General features: G+C 44.3%; 1 protein-coding gene across 2 annotated transcripts in view; it reads left to right on the top strand.

Annotated features, from left to right (window-relative positions):
- Nucleotides 1-5,645: 5,645 nt before the first annotated feature.
- DNAH3 (dynein axonemal heavy chain 3) overlaps nt 5,646-14,409 on the top strand; it is a 179,718-nt gene continuing 170,954 nt past the window's right edge. For both annotated transcript variants that reach the window (XR_016226146.1, XM_051847854.3), the window contains exons 1-3: nt 5,646-6,063; nt 11,255-11,359; nt 11,856-12,078. Coding sequence is in view for 1 of the 2 variants with exons in the window: in XM_051847854.3 (XP_051703814.3) it covers nt 6,034-6,063; nt 11,255-11,359; nt 11,856-12,078 (358 nt within the window). In the remaining variant the exon portion in view is untranslated. The remainder of the gene's footprint in view (nt 6,064-11,254; nt 11,360-11,855; nt 12,079-14,409) is intronic.

A 14,409-nucleotide genomic window follows, 5' to 3' on the forward strand; every position in this document is an offset into this window, starting at 1 on the left:
TAAGCTTGGGGATAATGATAATGGTGATGATGAGGATGAAGGTGAGGAGGAGGAGGAGGAGAAGGGGGAGGATAAACTGAGGGCTTCTACTCTAACTCCTCCACACCTCCACACACACACAGGGAGCTAAGTGGAGAAAGGAGAGCATAGCCGGTGCCGCGGCTCAATAGGCTAATCCTCCACCTAGCGGCACCGGGACACCGGGTTCTAGTCCTGGTTGGGGCGCCGGATTCTGTCCCGGTTGCCCCTCTTCCAGGCCAGCTCTCTGCTGTGGCCAGGGAGTGCAGTGGAGGATGGCCCAAGTGCATGGGCCCTGCACCCCATGGGAGACCAGGAGAAGCACCTGGCTCCTGCCTTCGGATCAGTGCGGTGCGCCGGCCGCAGCGCACCAGCCATGGCGGCCATTGGAGGGTGAACCAACAGCAAAAAGGAAGACCTTTCTCTCTGTCTCTCTCTCTCACTATCCACTTTGCCTGTCAAAAAAAAAATTTTAAGAAAAAAAAAAAAAGAAAGGAGAGCATAAACGGACAAGTCTCCCTAAATTCTTAAGCTTCAGGCAGTATTATTTGGCTTCATGCATTTTCTTGGCTACAATTATAATGGGTCTCTTTCACTTCCCCTGCCCCCAAGGGAAAACATTTGTTTTTATTCTTGTTTCTGCCTTAGTATGACACACTGCAGCCATCATTCCTGGAATAGATGTTTCTTTGGGAAGCCAAATCGCCTGGGATTTTTGTTTAAGAGTGCCATCTAGGGGTGCTCTGTGAATCTTCCAATTTCTCCCATCTGTGAATCCTCTAATTCCTCCCACCTCTGGCATTTTTGTAGGACCAGTCAGGTTTTGTTTCTCCTTATGTGTTGACTGCCTCTTCCACTAGTAATATTCCAGGACTGCCAAGATCCTTAGAATCTCTCCTTAGCATCAGGACTTGGCTCTCAATGTACATTTGATAAGTTGATAAAAATAAGTCCACATAAATACTCTCCTGTGCCTTCCCACAACTACTTGCTGCAGTGGACTAAATGCCCCAGCCCCGCCCCCTCACCCCAAACTCTCATGTTGAAATCCTAAGGGAAGTATTTGTCACAGTGATTAAGATTAAGATACTTGTCAGAATACCAGCCTCCTGTAGGAGAGTGCCTAGATTCAAACTGGCTCTGCTCCCAATCTCACCTTCCTGTTAATGTGCAGCCTGGGAGGCTGTAGGACACCCAGCTAGAAGCTCTTTGCTTCAGCCCTGGGTTTTCAGCCCTAGCATTTGAGGAATGAACCAGCAGATGGAGACCTCTCTCTCCCTGTCTCTCTCTCTTTCTCCCTGTCTCTCTCCCTCTCTCTCCTTCTCTCTCCCTTTCTCTCCCTCTCTCTCCCCCTGTCGCTCCCTCCCCTTGTCCCTCTGTCTTTCAAAGTAATTAAATAAAGAAGAAATTCTAATGCCCAATTTGATAGTATTAAAAGGTGAGCCTTTGGGAGATGATTAGGTCATACAAATGGAGCCCTTATAAATGAGATCAGTGCCCATCTCGAAGGGAATTAGAGGTCCCTTCAGCCTCCTTTCTATCAGAAAAGGATGCAAGGAGAAGTTGGCAGTCTAGAACCCAGAAGAGTCCTCACTGGAACCCTACTATGCTGGCACCCTGATCTTAGACTGCCAGCCTCCAAAGCTGAGAAATGAATGTCTGTGGTCACCCAGGTTGTGGTACTTTGGTATAGCAGCCCCAACGGACTAAGATATTTGCGCCAGTTAAGCAATAATTTTAGGCTTCAGAAAAGATTTTCCAAGAGCATTGGGCTGTGAATTAAAAATATGTAAACTTCCCAGGAAGAGATAGAGACCCTAAAGTGTTAATGCTATAGAGATGGGGACAGCCTAGAACCTAGATGACCTTTCGCCTCCCCATCTTGCCAGCTGTAGGAAATAAACATGTAGCACACTTAGTCAAATATCAGTTTCAAGTACACAATTGATAGCTTTTTAGTGGAACTACGTCCAAATGTTGGGTGGGTTATACTTATACTAAAAGTTCTTTTACTTGAAAAAGTGTTTATCTGCAATTCTAATTTAACAGGGCATCCTGTATTTTATCTGGCAACCCTAGGCACTTGTAGTTGAGGGTGTTATAGAACTTGTAGTATACATCTTGTATTGGGAATTACCACATGAAGTTAAATCAGATGACAATACTGGTGTAGATGAGGTGGCTGGGGGCGGGGGGTGGGGTGGCACTTTCAGTCTCTTCTGCCAGGAATTTTATTTACTTTTCATCTTTCTCAAACTACACTTATGTAGGGTTTTGATGAAAGCTACAGAACAAATTCCACAAACAGGTTCAAGTTCCAGCTTTGCTGTTGACGTAACTGAGTGACCATAGACAGGTTATTTAGTGTTTTGTTTCCTCAACCATAAAACTTGGAATAATTATAATTATCTTTAGGGTTGTTGATGTGATTCAGAGATGTGATGTTCATTCGCTAAGAGCTTAGCACTACTGCTAATCAACAGAAGCCAGTAGTGTGGATTTGATGTTTTTGAACACAGATAAACTTAAAGGACACTAAATTTCAGATGGGGGCTCACACACAAAGTCACAGGGCTCCATGGCACTTACCTAGCCCATTCTAGTTCTTCAGCTCATTGAATTAATCACTTTTTTTTTTTTTTTTACAGAAAATGAGGTTTCACACCCAATAAAGCAAGCCTGAAAATAACCCTATTTCTGTCTAAAAGTCTCAAGCCCATGCCCTGGCTCATGTATTCCAAAATGTATACACTTTATGGGAGAGTGTGATAGTGTTAAGTGATGACAAGGCTCAGGGTTATTGTGACAGTGTGGATCAATTACAAGGAAAGGGTAAGAAAAGGGAGAAATAGAAGTACTCGGTGCTGTGCCAGTACTCTTCACCAAATATCTGAAGTGTTTGTGTTCTGAGCAGGGGCTCGGTGGTTTCCACAAAGCAACTGGACACAGTGTCTTCAGAAAAGAATTCAGATTGTATCGAAGCTACTTATGAGGCAGGTCAACTTGGGAATGTCATCTCTCTCAGTTTGGGTTTTCTTATTCATAAAATGGAGACATCATGGAGTTTGGGGAAAATTAAATTAAAAAAAAAAAACAGATATGCAAGCAAGGAACCTAAAAACAGTAAGTCAAGCTTTGTTTTGAGACGGCTCTGAAAGCAGCCATGTAATGTTTGCTTTGAACGTTGGAGCAGCAGCTACTATCATCCCTTGTGTGTGAGTACTTGTGTATGTGAATATGAGTGCTTGAATTGCTGTGTTTCTAATAATACTGATATTAGCCACAACATTTACAGAGTGCCTGCTGTGTCAGTTCACCAAACTATCCCAGGGTCCCCAGATGTAGCACTTGGTGGTGTTAAAACGCAGAAGGACATCTGCCATTCTATGAATCTGCTGTGTATCCCGCTTCCCATATTGGATGGTTCTCTCCTTAATTCTATCAGTTAGTATTAGCAGACACTAGTCTTGTTTATGTGATCTCTTTGACTCTTAGTCCTATCATTATGATCAATTGTGAGCTGAAATTGATCACTTGGACTAGTGAGATGGCATTGGTACATGCCACCTTGATGGGATTGAATTGGAATCCTCTGGCATGTTTCTAACTCTACCATTTGGGGCAAGTCAGCTTGAGCATGTTCCAAATTGTACATCTCCTCCCTCTCTTATTCCCACTCTTATATTTAACAGAGATCACTTTTCAGTTAAATTTAAACACCTAAGAATAATTGTGTGTTAGTTACAGAGTTCAACCAATAGTATTAAGTAGGATAAAAAAAAACTAAAAGGGATAAAGTATTAAGTTGTTCATCAACAGTCAGGACAAGGGCTGATCAAGTCACTGTTTCTCATAGTGTCCATTTCACTTCAACAGGTTTCCTTTTTGGTGCTCGGTTAGTTGTCACCCATCAGGGAGAACATATGAAATTTGTCCCTCTGGGACTGGCTTATTTCACTCAGCATGATGTTTTCCAGATTCCTCCATTTTGTTGTAAATGACCAGATTTCATTGTTTTTTATTGCTGTATAGTACAGCACTCTGGCCTCAGAATCAGCCCTTAAGGCATTCGGATCTGGCTGAAGAGTATATGAGAAAAACACTTATTTTTTTTTTTAAATTTTTTTTTGACAGGCAGAGTGGACAGTGAGAGAGAGAGACAGAGAGAAAGGTCTTCCTTTGCCGTTGGTTCACCCTCCAATGGCCGCCGCGGCCGGCGCGCTGCGACCGGCGCACTGCGCTGATCCGATGGCAGGAGCCAGGAGCCAGGTGCTTTTCCTGGTCTCCCATGGGGTGCAGGGCCCAAGCACCTGGGCCATCCTCCACTGCACTCCCTGGCCACAGCAGAGAGCTGGCCTGGAAGAGGGGCAACCGGGACAGAATCCGGCGCCCCAACCAGGACTAGAACCCGGTGTGCCGGCGCCGCTAGGCGGAGGATTAGCCTAGTGAGCCGCAGCGCCGGCCTGAGAAAAACACTTAAATGAAAGATCTCTGCGAGTGAGATCCCAGTAGAAAGAACGTGCCATCAAAGAAGGAGGTACCTTTCTCTGAAGGGAGGAGAGAACTTCCACTTTGAGTATGACCTTGTCTAAATAAGATCGGAGTCAGCAAACTCAAAAGGCTTCCATAGCCTTGGAAACTCATGACAAGAGCCTAGGGTGATTACTGATGCCATAAACAAGAGTGTCAGTTAGTTAAGTCAACAACAGGAGTCACTGTGCACTTACTCTTCATGTAGGATCTCTGTCCTTAATGTGTTGTTCAATATGAATTAATGCTATAACTAGTACTCAAACAGTATTTTACACTTTGTGTTTCTGTGTGGGTACAAACTGTTGAAATCTTTACTTAATATACACTAAATTGATCTTCTGTATATAAAGAGAATTGAAAATGAATCTTGATGTGAATGAAATGGGAGAGGGAGTGGGAGATGGGAGGGTTGCGGGTGGGAGGGAAGTTAAGGGGGGGGGGAGCCGTTGTAATCCATAAACTGTACTTTGGAAATTTATGTTTATTAAATAAAAGTTTAAAAAAAAACAGAAGGTTCCAGAAAGACTGGGATGAATTGTTAGTCATCCTTCTAGCATGTGCAGATTGCTGTGTAAGTATTGTCTTATTAAATCTTCAGAGACCAGCCCAGTGAGTTAGGTACTCACATTATTACAGATGGACTTGGAGAGATGCAGCAACTTGCCTAAAGGCATACAGCTAATTAATGGGAAGAGCAGGATCTGAAGCCAGAACTCCGAATTCTTGATCCCAAGAACTTCACCATCACACCCTGTGCTTTTAGACCTTTCTGGAGGCTCCATTTCTTGCTGCTATTGCAGAACTCCCTCCCATCTACCTTTCTATTGAAAACACTTCCTGCTGCCCAGCTGGATCTCCAGAAAAGGCAGACACCCAGACATGGAGCTAGGTCAAGCCCGGTCTTGTACGAAGGCTTAGCAGAAGTCCCTCCTCTCCTTAGCGACAGACGCTGAAGCTTGGTTACTGGCCCTGGGGGTACAACCTCCATCAGTGTTAAAACGGTCCAGGGAGGAGGAAGAAGAATGTAGGTTGCTGGGGGTTTGTTTAGAGTAGTGATTTCTCCCTGGTCTCTATATGGACCTGTAACTCTGCTTCAATTTTTCCTCTGCAGTGAACTCCACCCTGTGTGTTCCTGGAAAAGTTCCAAGCAAGGAGCCACACAAGGGAAAAGAAGAGGGACCATTGCTGGAAGAGTAGAAACCAGGGCAAAAAGCCTTCAAAATCCCAGTGCTGTGCCTTCTTTCTCCAGTTTCCCTTTCTCTCGTCTTCTAACACGGTTACTCCTCAGAGGACTGATGTCTATGACCTCATAGATGCAGCCCTGCGAACAGAACTTTCAGAAAGTTCCGTCATTGGTGTCATTCTCTTTGTGCTATAAGGAAATGTGAATTTCAGAGCAACTGGATAGGAGAGGATCCTGTTCCTGGAGAAGCTGAGAACTCAACATTTATTTTTTCCATAGGCACAATTAGAGTGGACACCATGAGCGACAGGAATTGCTCAATTCAGAAGGTAGGTGTGAGATTTATGGCGGACATGTCTATTTTTTTTTTTTTTTTGCCTGTATTTTCAACATGTAGGGAATAAGAGCACATATGGGAAAGGGGATTCTTTGATCACAGAGCAATTAACATGTTAAATTCCATTGACTGAGCAGGTATGTTAATCACATTTTTATGATGTGTGTTTTGAAATGTGATTTTTTTGCTGAAGTAGACTTTTAGGCATCTTCAAGTTTTGCTGTTAAAAATTCAGGAAGAGACACCTATTTGCTCTTTTTCCTTCTCTTCTGAGGCCATTCGGCCAAATATTCCAACCAACAAGTCCCAACTCTGGCTGCACACCAGAATATTCTGGAAATATCTTTAAAACATAGTTTTTTTTAAAAAAGATTTATTTTATTTATTTGAAAGACAGTTACAGAGAGAGGTAGAAACAGAGAGGTCTTCCATCTGCTGGTTCACTCCCCAGATGGTCGCAACAGCCAGAGCTTCACCAACCCGAAGCCAGGAGCCAGGAACTTCTTCCAGGTCTCCCAAGCAGGTGCAGGGGTCCAGGGACTTGGGCCATCTTCTACTGCTATCCCAGGCCATAGCAGAGAGCTGGATGGGAAGAGGAGCAGCCGGGACTAGAACTGGCGCCCATATGGGATGCTGGCGCTTCAGGCCAAGGCTTTAACCTGCTGCACCACAGCGCCGGCCCCCAAAACATAAGAGTTTTAGCCCCACCACAAAATATTTTTGATCCAAAAGATTTGAAGTGAAGCACTAGAATTTATATTTCAAACTAAGACCCAAGTGATTCTGGTGTAGGAGGTCCTCAGACAAGTATTTGGGATCTGCCTCCATGAATATGCAGACATCGCATGTAATAAAAAGTAAGTAGCCCATTCTACTCAATCTAGTACCATTCTACTCAATCTAGCCATAATAATCCTAATTGTAAAAACCAAAATCCACTAGATTACCATATAGAGAAATGCCCAGATGAGCACTTTACATTGAAATTTTATCAAATTAAAGTGGATTTGTTGATCATAACCAGGCTCATGCCCTAAAGTGAAAACTCCTTGTAATTTACTAAAGAGAAAACTTAGGGCCGGCGCCGCGGCTCACTAGGCTAATCCTCCGCCTAGCGGCGCCGGCACACCGGGTTCTAGTCCCGGTCGGGGCGCCGGATTCTGTCCCAGTTGCCCCTCTTCCAGGCCAGCCCTCTGCTGTGGCCAGGGAGTGCAGTGGAGGATGGCCCAGGTGCTTGGGCCCTGCACCCCATGGGAGACCAGGAAAAGCTCCTGGCTCCTGGCTCCTGCCATCGGATCAGCACGGTGCGCCAGCCGCAGCGCGCCGGCCACGGCGGCCATTGGAGGGTGAACCAATGGCAAAGGAAGACCTTTCTCTCTGTCTCTCTCTCTCACTGTCCACTCTGCCTGTCAAAAAAAAAAAAAAAAGAGAAAACTTAAACTTTAGTATTTTTTTTTTTGACAGGCAGAGTGGACAGTGAGAGTGAGAGACAGAGAGAAAGGTCTTCCTTTGCCATTGGTTCACCCTCCAATGGCCACCGCGGCCAGCGCACTGCGGCTGGCGCACCGCACTGATCCGAAGGCAGGAGCCAGGTGCTTCTCTTGGTCTCCCATAGGGTGCAGGGCCCAAGCACTTGGGCCATCCTCCACTGCACTCCCAGGCCACAGCAGAGAGCTGGCCTGGAAGAGGGGCAACCGGGACAGAATCCGGTGCCCCACCAGGACTAGAACCCAGTGTGCCGGCGCCGCAAGGCGGAGGATTAGCCTAGTGAGCCGCAGCGCCGGCTAAACTTTAGTATTTTTAACAAACCATTTTTCATTGCCAAGTGGACCTTACAAAAATCTTCATCTCCTCCCCTTGAAGGTGCCTCAGAGAATTCTTTGCCTGGTCAACAGAACTCCCTTTGCTGTGTCCTAGGATTGGTTTCTAGATCTGCCGGCCTTATGTGTGACTCAGGTGTTCTTGTCCCACGGACTGAGATGTTTTCTGCTTTTAGAATATGACTCTGTAGGCCAACGCTGCAGCTCACTAGGCTAATCCTCCGCCTTGCGGCGCCAGCACACCAGGTTCTAGTCCTGGTCGGGGTGCCGGATTCTGTCCCGGTTGCCCCTCTTCCAGGCCAGCTCTCTGTTATGGCCCGGGAGTGCAGTGGAGGATGGCCCAAGTCCTTGGGCCCTGCACCCCATGGGAGACCAGGAGAAGCACCTGGCTCCTGCCTTCGGATCAGCGCAGTGCGCCAGCCGCAGTGCACCGGCCGTGGCGGCCATTGGAGGGTGAACCAACAGCAAAAGGAAGACCTTTCTCTCTCTCTCTCTCACTGTCCACTCTGCCTGTCAAAAAAAAAAAAAAAAAAAAGAATATGACTCTGAATATTCAATGACTCAGTCTGTACCTCTGAACTACTTCAAAATTTTATTTATTTCTGCTGAGTTTCTGCTTCTCCTCATTGTGAACCACACAATTCTCATGGTTTTCTTTCTTTGTTATCCCAAGAATGAATTATCTGTTTGCATGATGTGGTGTGTCTGTTGTCTAGTCTGAGTGCTGTTACTGACTCAGCTGTCCTGCGTATAGCCCTTCAATAATCTTTTTCACTGTGAGGAGGCACAGTGCAATTCAGTCTGGCTCATTTCCCCCCAAAAAATCTAAGAGCTCAAATAATCAGAAAGTCCAAGTTGGAACCAGGCGTCCAATCGATGCCATTGAGGGTCTGTCTGTCTCCTTCTTGTGGCTCTGCTTTCATCTATGTTGGCTTTATTATAAGGCAGACTTTCCCCTCCGTAAGGCAAAGGTAGATGTTGGGAATACCAGTCATAAACATTCTCACAGTGACTAGTAAAAAGGGAGTGCCTCTTCCACACTAGGTCTAGAGAAAATGTTAGGGAACACTGTATCAACCCAGCTGGGGTCACTTACTTATCCCTGAACCAGTCAATCCTGTGTATGTAAGAATGGAGTATTCTTAATTGGTCAGGCCTGTTGCACATGCCTTGCCCTGGAGCCATGAGCTGTGATCCTCCACACATTACAACATAGATCACAATTGAAACAGAGCCAGTTCTGTCCATTGGGGTTAAATTCTTTTTTTTTTTTTTTTTTTTTTTTTTTTTTTTTTTTTTTGTGGGAAGAATAACTTCCCAGTTGGTATGAGGGCTGAAAATCAGGTTCACCCAACACTAAGCAGAAACATGAATGCCAAGATCCCTCCCAAGTAATGTTAATATTGTCCTTGACTGCTGAAGGTCAGGGTTCCACTCTCATTCTTATTGTAACTCACTCAGGATGTTTGAAGTTTGTGGTATTTGCTTGTTGCTTTTTTTTTTTTTTTTTTTTTTTTTTTTTGACAGGCAGAGTGGACAGTGAGAGAGAGAGACAGAGAGAGAAAGGTCTTCCTTTGCCGCTGGTTCACCCTCCAATGGCCGCCGCTGCAGCCGGCGCACCGCGCTGATCCTGGCAGGAGCCAGGAGCCAGGTGCTTTTCCTGGTCTCCCATGGGGTGCAGGGCCCAAGCACCTGGGCCATCCTCCACTGCACTCCCTGGCCATAGCAGAGAGCTGGCCTGGAAGAGGGGCAACCGGGACAGAATCCGGTGCCCCAACCGGGACTAGAACCCGGTGTGCCGGCGCCGCAAGGTGGAGGATTAGCCTATTGAGCCACGGCGCCGGCTCGCTTGTTGCTTTTTTAATGAAGATTTTTTATTTGAAACAGATTTAAAAGCTAGGCCAAAGGAAAGATTTTCTATTGACCACATAACATTCTTGCTTCCAAAGATGAAATACTGACAGCCTTAACTTTCAGTTTGTGAGCTCAGGCATTCCTATAGTTAATAAAGTGCCGTGAGTGAATCTGATTGGCCAAAACTTCTGAGAACCACTAACTTAGGCCATGAGATCAGCGAACCATTCTGTGTTTAAAAATCCCAGGCTGAGTATATATCTTTATGTGTTTACCTGTTTATGTTTAGTTTTAAGATCCACAACCTTCCTAAAGTGATTTTCCGTGTGACATTTGCTATTTCCAAAGTGTCGGCAGGATGCAGAGTAATATATATTTAGAAGCTACTGACTTAGAAAACAAATTGGCCTATTATGCGACTGGGAGGTTTTCCTACCTTCTCTGAATCTTGATTTCTTAAGCTAGAATATAGGCATAAGAAAATCTCATAATGTTGTGCCTGGCCCTTAGTAATTTGAAATAATGATAAATATTATTGCTGTTATTGTTATCTGATGAAGTAGATGTTCCAAGGGAGATAGTGGAGGTTAACTTGAGTCAGCAGTGAGGGGTTGGTGGGGCATGGGAGCTGGCACACTGCGAAAAGCTGAGTCATGTATCTGTCTTCCACCCCCACACCCACCAATTATTTTGAATGATTTTTTTCAAATAAATTGATGCAATAATGTTTCATCTTATGAGTTAAGACCAAAATCATTGCCAAAGGCGAAAGTCACAGAGAACCAAATTGCCCTTGAGAATCCCTCAAACCTTTGAAGTGCTGTACAGCAACACGTCTCAGGCCAGTGGTTGCTCCATCACAGTGCCAAGTAGTTGTCCTACATATAAGGGCTGAATCTTAAGACAAAAACACACATGATACCCTTCAACGCTGTAGTTGCTTTCAGCTCTGTTCAGGAGAAGTGGAAAGGCGCTCAGTGACTGAGGCTTGCTGTGGAAGATACAAGTTCACTCCCAAGTATATACTCCTTGAATGGAATAGTGGATTTAAATATCCACACTGTTTAAATGATGATTTTCCTTTTCACATGAAGCACAGAGAGTTGCTTATGTGTATTAAACACACATAAAATACAGTCAGTGCTGCTACCTGGTCAAATTTCTGTTCTATATGTGAGATGAAAGAGTCCATTTTTAAAAGTCAACCTCTTTTAATGACACCTTAAGATAGAGTGCCTGAGGATGCCCTCAGAATCTGAACACTTCCCAGTGAGAGGTGAATATCTGAGTTTGCTCATAGATGGGAAGCCAAGCAGAAGATGCTGAAGAAGAGGCAAACTGATGTTTAAAAAATGAACCATATATAATGGATGGGAAGAGAAGGGTGTTTTGTGGGGAACCCTCTGTACCTAAAACGTTTTGGGGGGAGCTCTTTAATCCTAACCAACTTCAAAGGCTTGAAAATATTTCCTAATTTCTGAGGATTGGCTTTCTTCCCATATCACACAGTTCACCAGAAGTGACTCAATACATCACATGAGCCACTCCCAGATGAGACCAGAGCTGCCCCCTCTGCCTGCTTCTGCTAATGAAGAACCCTCTGAACTCTATCAGGTATGTTTACCTGGCTGTCAGCTCTTCTCTTGAGGGTGACAAGGCAGAGAATGCACCTTGCCTCTCTAGGTATTCAACAGGTACTCGTGGCTAGTGGAGGACTGACGTCAGATTTGATAAAAGAAATTAGTTGCTTTGGTCATTTCTGTTACCAGGAGAGGCTGCAGCAAGTATGGGAGAAAGATCTATCTCTCATACAAAAGTGAGTTAGAATCTGGCCTTCCTGCTCACCTGCTGTGTTATCTAAACTCTGTGAACTTCAGCATCTTAATCGTAAAGTGAAGGTAAATATACCTACTTTATAGCCATGCTCATAAGGAATAAAGGCAAGGCTCAAAAAGTTATTTTTCATGCCCGCTGTTTCCCCTGACATCAGAAATTATGCTCACAGTAGTCAGAGAAGTGCAACTGATGTCCATTCAGAAGGTATTTCCACCGAGTGTGTAGGAAGTAGAGGTGTCCCTTGTCATGTTTCACTGTGCATTTCCTCCCTTAGACCATCATGTCACACAGCTTTTACCCTCCCTTGATGCAACGTACATCATGGACTCTGGCTGTGCCCTTCAAGGAGCAGCATCACCACCGTGGACCCAGTGACTCCATTGGCAACAACTACTCCTTGATGGCCCAAGACCTAAAGCTGAAAGACCTGCAGAAGATCTACCAGCCAGCTACCATCAGTGTCCCTAGGGTCAACACTGACCACCAGCTACCATCAGGTACTTGTGGCAGTGTACAATACCTGTGCAGAAGTGGGCTTTGGTGTGAAACTTTCTAACTCTGTGTTCTATTTGGATCGCAGCTAACTTTGGGATAATTTCATTGAGCTTTATTCTCTTCATCTATGCAATGGCAATGATTGTAGTATCTAACATTTATGGACAACTTACATACACCAAGCACAGTTTTGTGTACTTGTGCTATTGATTACTACACGACAAATTGCTCGCATAACTTTGTGGCTTAAAACAACTACTGTCTATCTTACAGTTTCTATGGGGCAGGAATTTGGACATTTGGGTTGTTTATGCTTAGGTTTTGTCACAAGCCTATAATCAAGGTGTCAACCAAGGCCACAGTCATATAAAGGCAACTAAGGAAACCTCTTCCAGACTTACTGAAAACCTCAGGTCCTTGCTGGCTGTTGGCCATAGATACCAGCTGCTTGTCATAAGGGCCTTTCCATAGGGCAGTTCACAGCATAGCTTCTGGCTTCCCTTATGGCAAGTGAGGGAAAGAGCAGGTAAGAGAAAGCCAGCAAGAAAGAATCCACTATGACTTTTGGAATTTAATATTAGAGGGATTAAGTGTCAAAGGGATCACATAAACAAGACTAGTGTCTGCTAATACTAACTGATAGAATAAAAAAAAGGGAGAGAATGATCCAACATGGGAAGCGGGATACACAGCAGACTCATAGAATGGCAGATGTCCTAAACAGCACTCTGGCCTCAGAATCAGCCCTTAAGGCATTTGGATCTGGCTAAAAAGCCCATGAGAGTATTTCAGGCATGGAAAGCCAAGACACTCTGGCAAAAAAAAAAAAAAAAAAAAAAAAAAAAACAACAACAACAACAACAAAAAAAAAACCCACCAAACCTAAATGAAAGATCTCTGTGAATGAGATCCCAGTGGAAAGAACAGGTCATCAAAGAAGGAGGTACCTTTCTCTGAAGGGAGGAGAGAACTTCCACTTTGACTATGACCTTGTCTAAATATGATCAGAGTCAGCGAACTCGAAAGGCCTCCATAGCCTTGGAAACTCAGGACAAGAGCCTAGGGTGATTACTGATGCCATAAACAAGAGTGTCAGTTTGTTAAGTCAGCAACAGGAGTCACTGTGCACTTACTCCTCATGTAGGATCTCTGTCCTTAATGTGCTGTACATTGTGATTTAATGCTATAACTAGTACTCAAACAGTATTTTACACTTTGTGTTTCTGTGTGGGTGCAAACTCTTGAAAGCTTTACTTACTATATGCTAAATTGATCTTCTGTATATAAAGATAATTGAAAGTGAATCTTGATGTGAATGGAAGAGGAGAGGGAGCAGGAGATGGGAGGGTTGTGGGTGGGAGGGAAGTTATGGGAGGGGTGGAAATCCATTGTAATCAATATTCTGTACTTTGGAAATTTATATTCATTAAATAAAAGTTTTTAAAAAAAATCAAAAAATATTAGAGGGGACACCTATCACTTCTGCCATATTCTGTTAGAATCGAATCACTGATCTAGCCAACATTCAAGGGAAGGAGGTTCCACAGAGGCATAATACCAGAAGTACTCTTAGAAACTGCTCTCCATGGTATCTTACATATACTGATGTACTTAATCCCACCAAGTTCATGTATGTATCAGGGCATGCTTTTGTAATTCTTCTTAGACATATTTTGGAAACCCTTAATCTCTCTCAAGCTCATTTTCATGTTTCATTCCTCTCTCTACTATATTTGGGTAAATTCCTCAATTACATCTTCTGGTTCACTAAGTTCTCTTCAGTTTTTTCAGTCTTGAATTTATCATGTCTAGTAAGTCTTATTTTTTTTTTTTTTAGTTTCAGATTTTCTATTGAATTCTACTTGTAGTCTCCTGCTCCCCCGTCCCCCCGACCTATTGCTTAGTCTGTTCTATGATCATAGTCCTTTCATCACACTTGGAGGATTTATGTTTCTCGTGGTTCTTGGCAATGCTATTTGTTTATTAAATACACGCATGGTCTCTAATATGTTATCTTCGCATGTTCCAATTTCAAGGATATACATCAAACATTCCCCAAATGCCCAAGATCATGATGTCCAGGAACTTATGTTTGAAAGTCAGAGTTACACAGAGAGAGGTGAGGCAGAGAGAGAGAAAGAAAGAGAGAGATCTTCCATCCGATGGTTCACTCCCCAATTGGCCATAATGGCTAGAGCTGTGCCAATCCGAAGCCAGGAGCCAGGCGCTTCTTCCAGGTCTCCCATGCTGGTGCAGGGGCCCAAGGACTTGGGCCATCTTCTACTGCTTTCCCAGGCCATAGCAGAGAGCTGGATGGGAAGTGGAGCAGCCAG

The sequence above is a fragment of the Oryctolagus cuniculus genome, chromosome 19 (genome assembly GCF_051225735.1).
Source record: "Oryctolagus cuniculus isolate XC-2025 breed Fujian yellow rabbit chromosome 19, ASM5122573v1, whole genome shotgun sequence".
In the NCBI taxonomy this organism is placed as follows: domain Eukaryota; kingdom Metazoa; phylum Chordata; class Mammalia; order Lagomorpha; family Leporidae; genus Oryctolagus; species Oryctolagus cuniculus.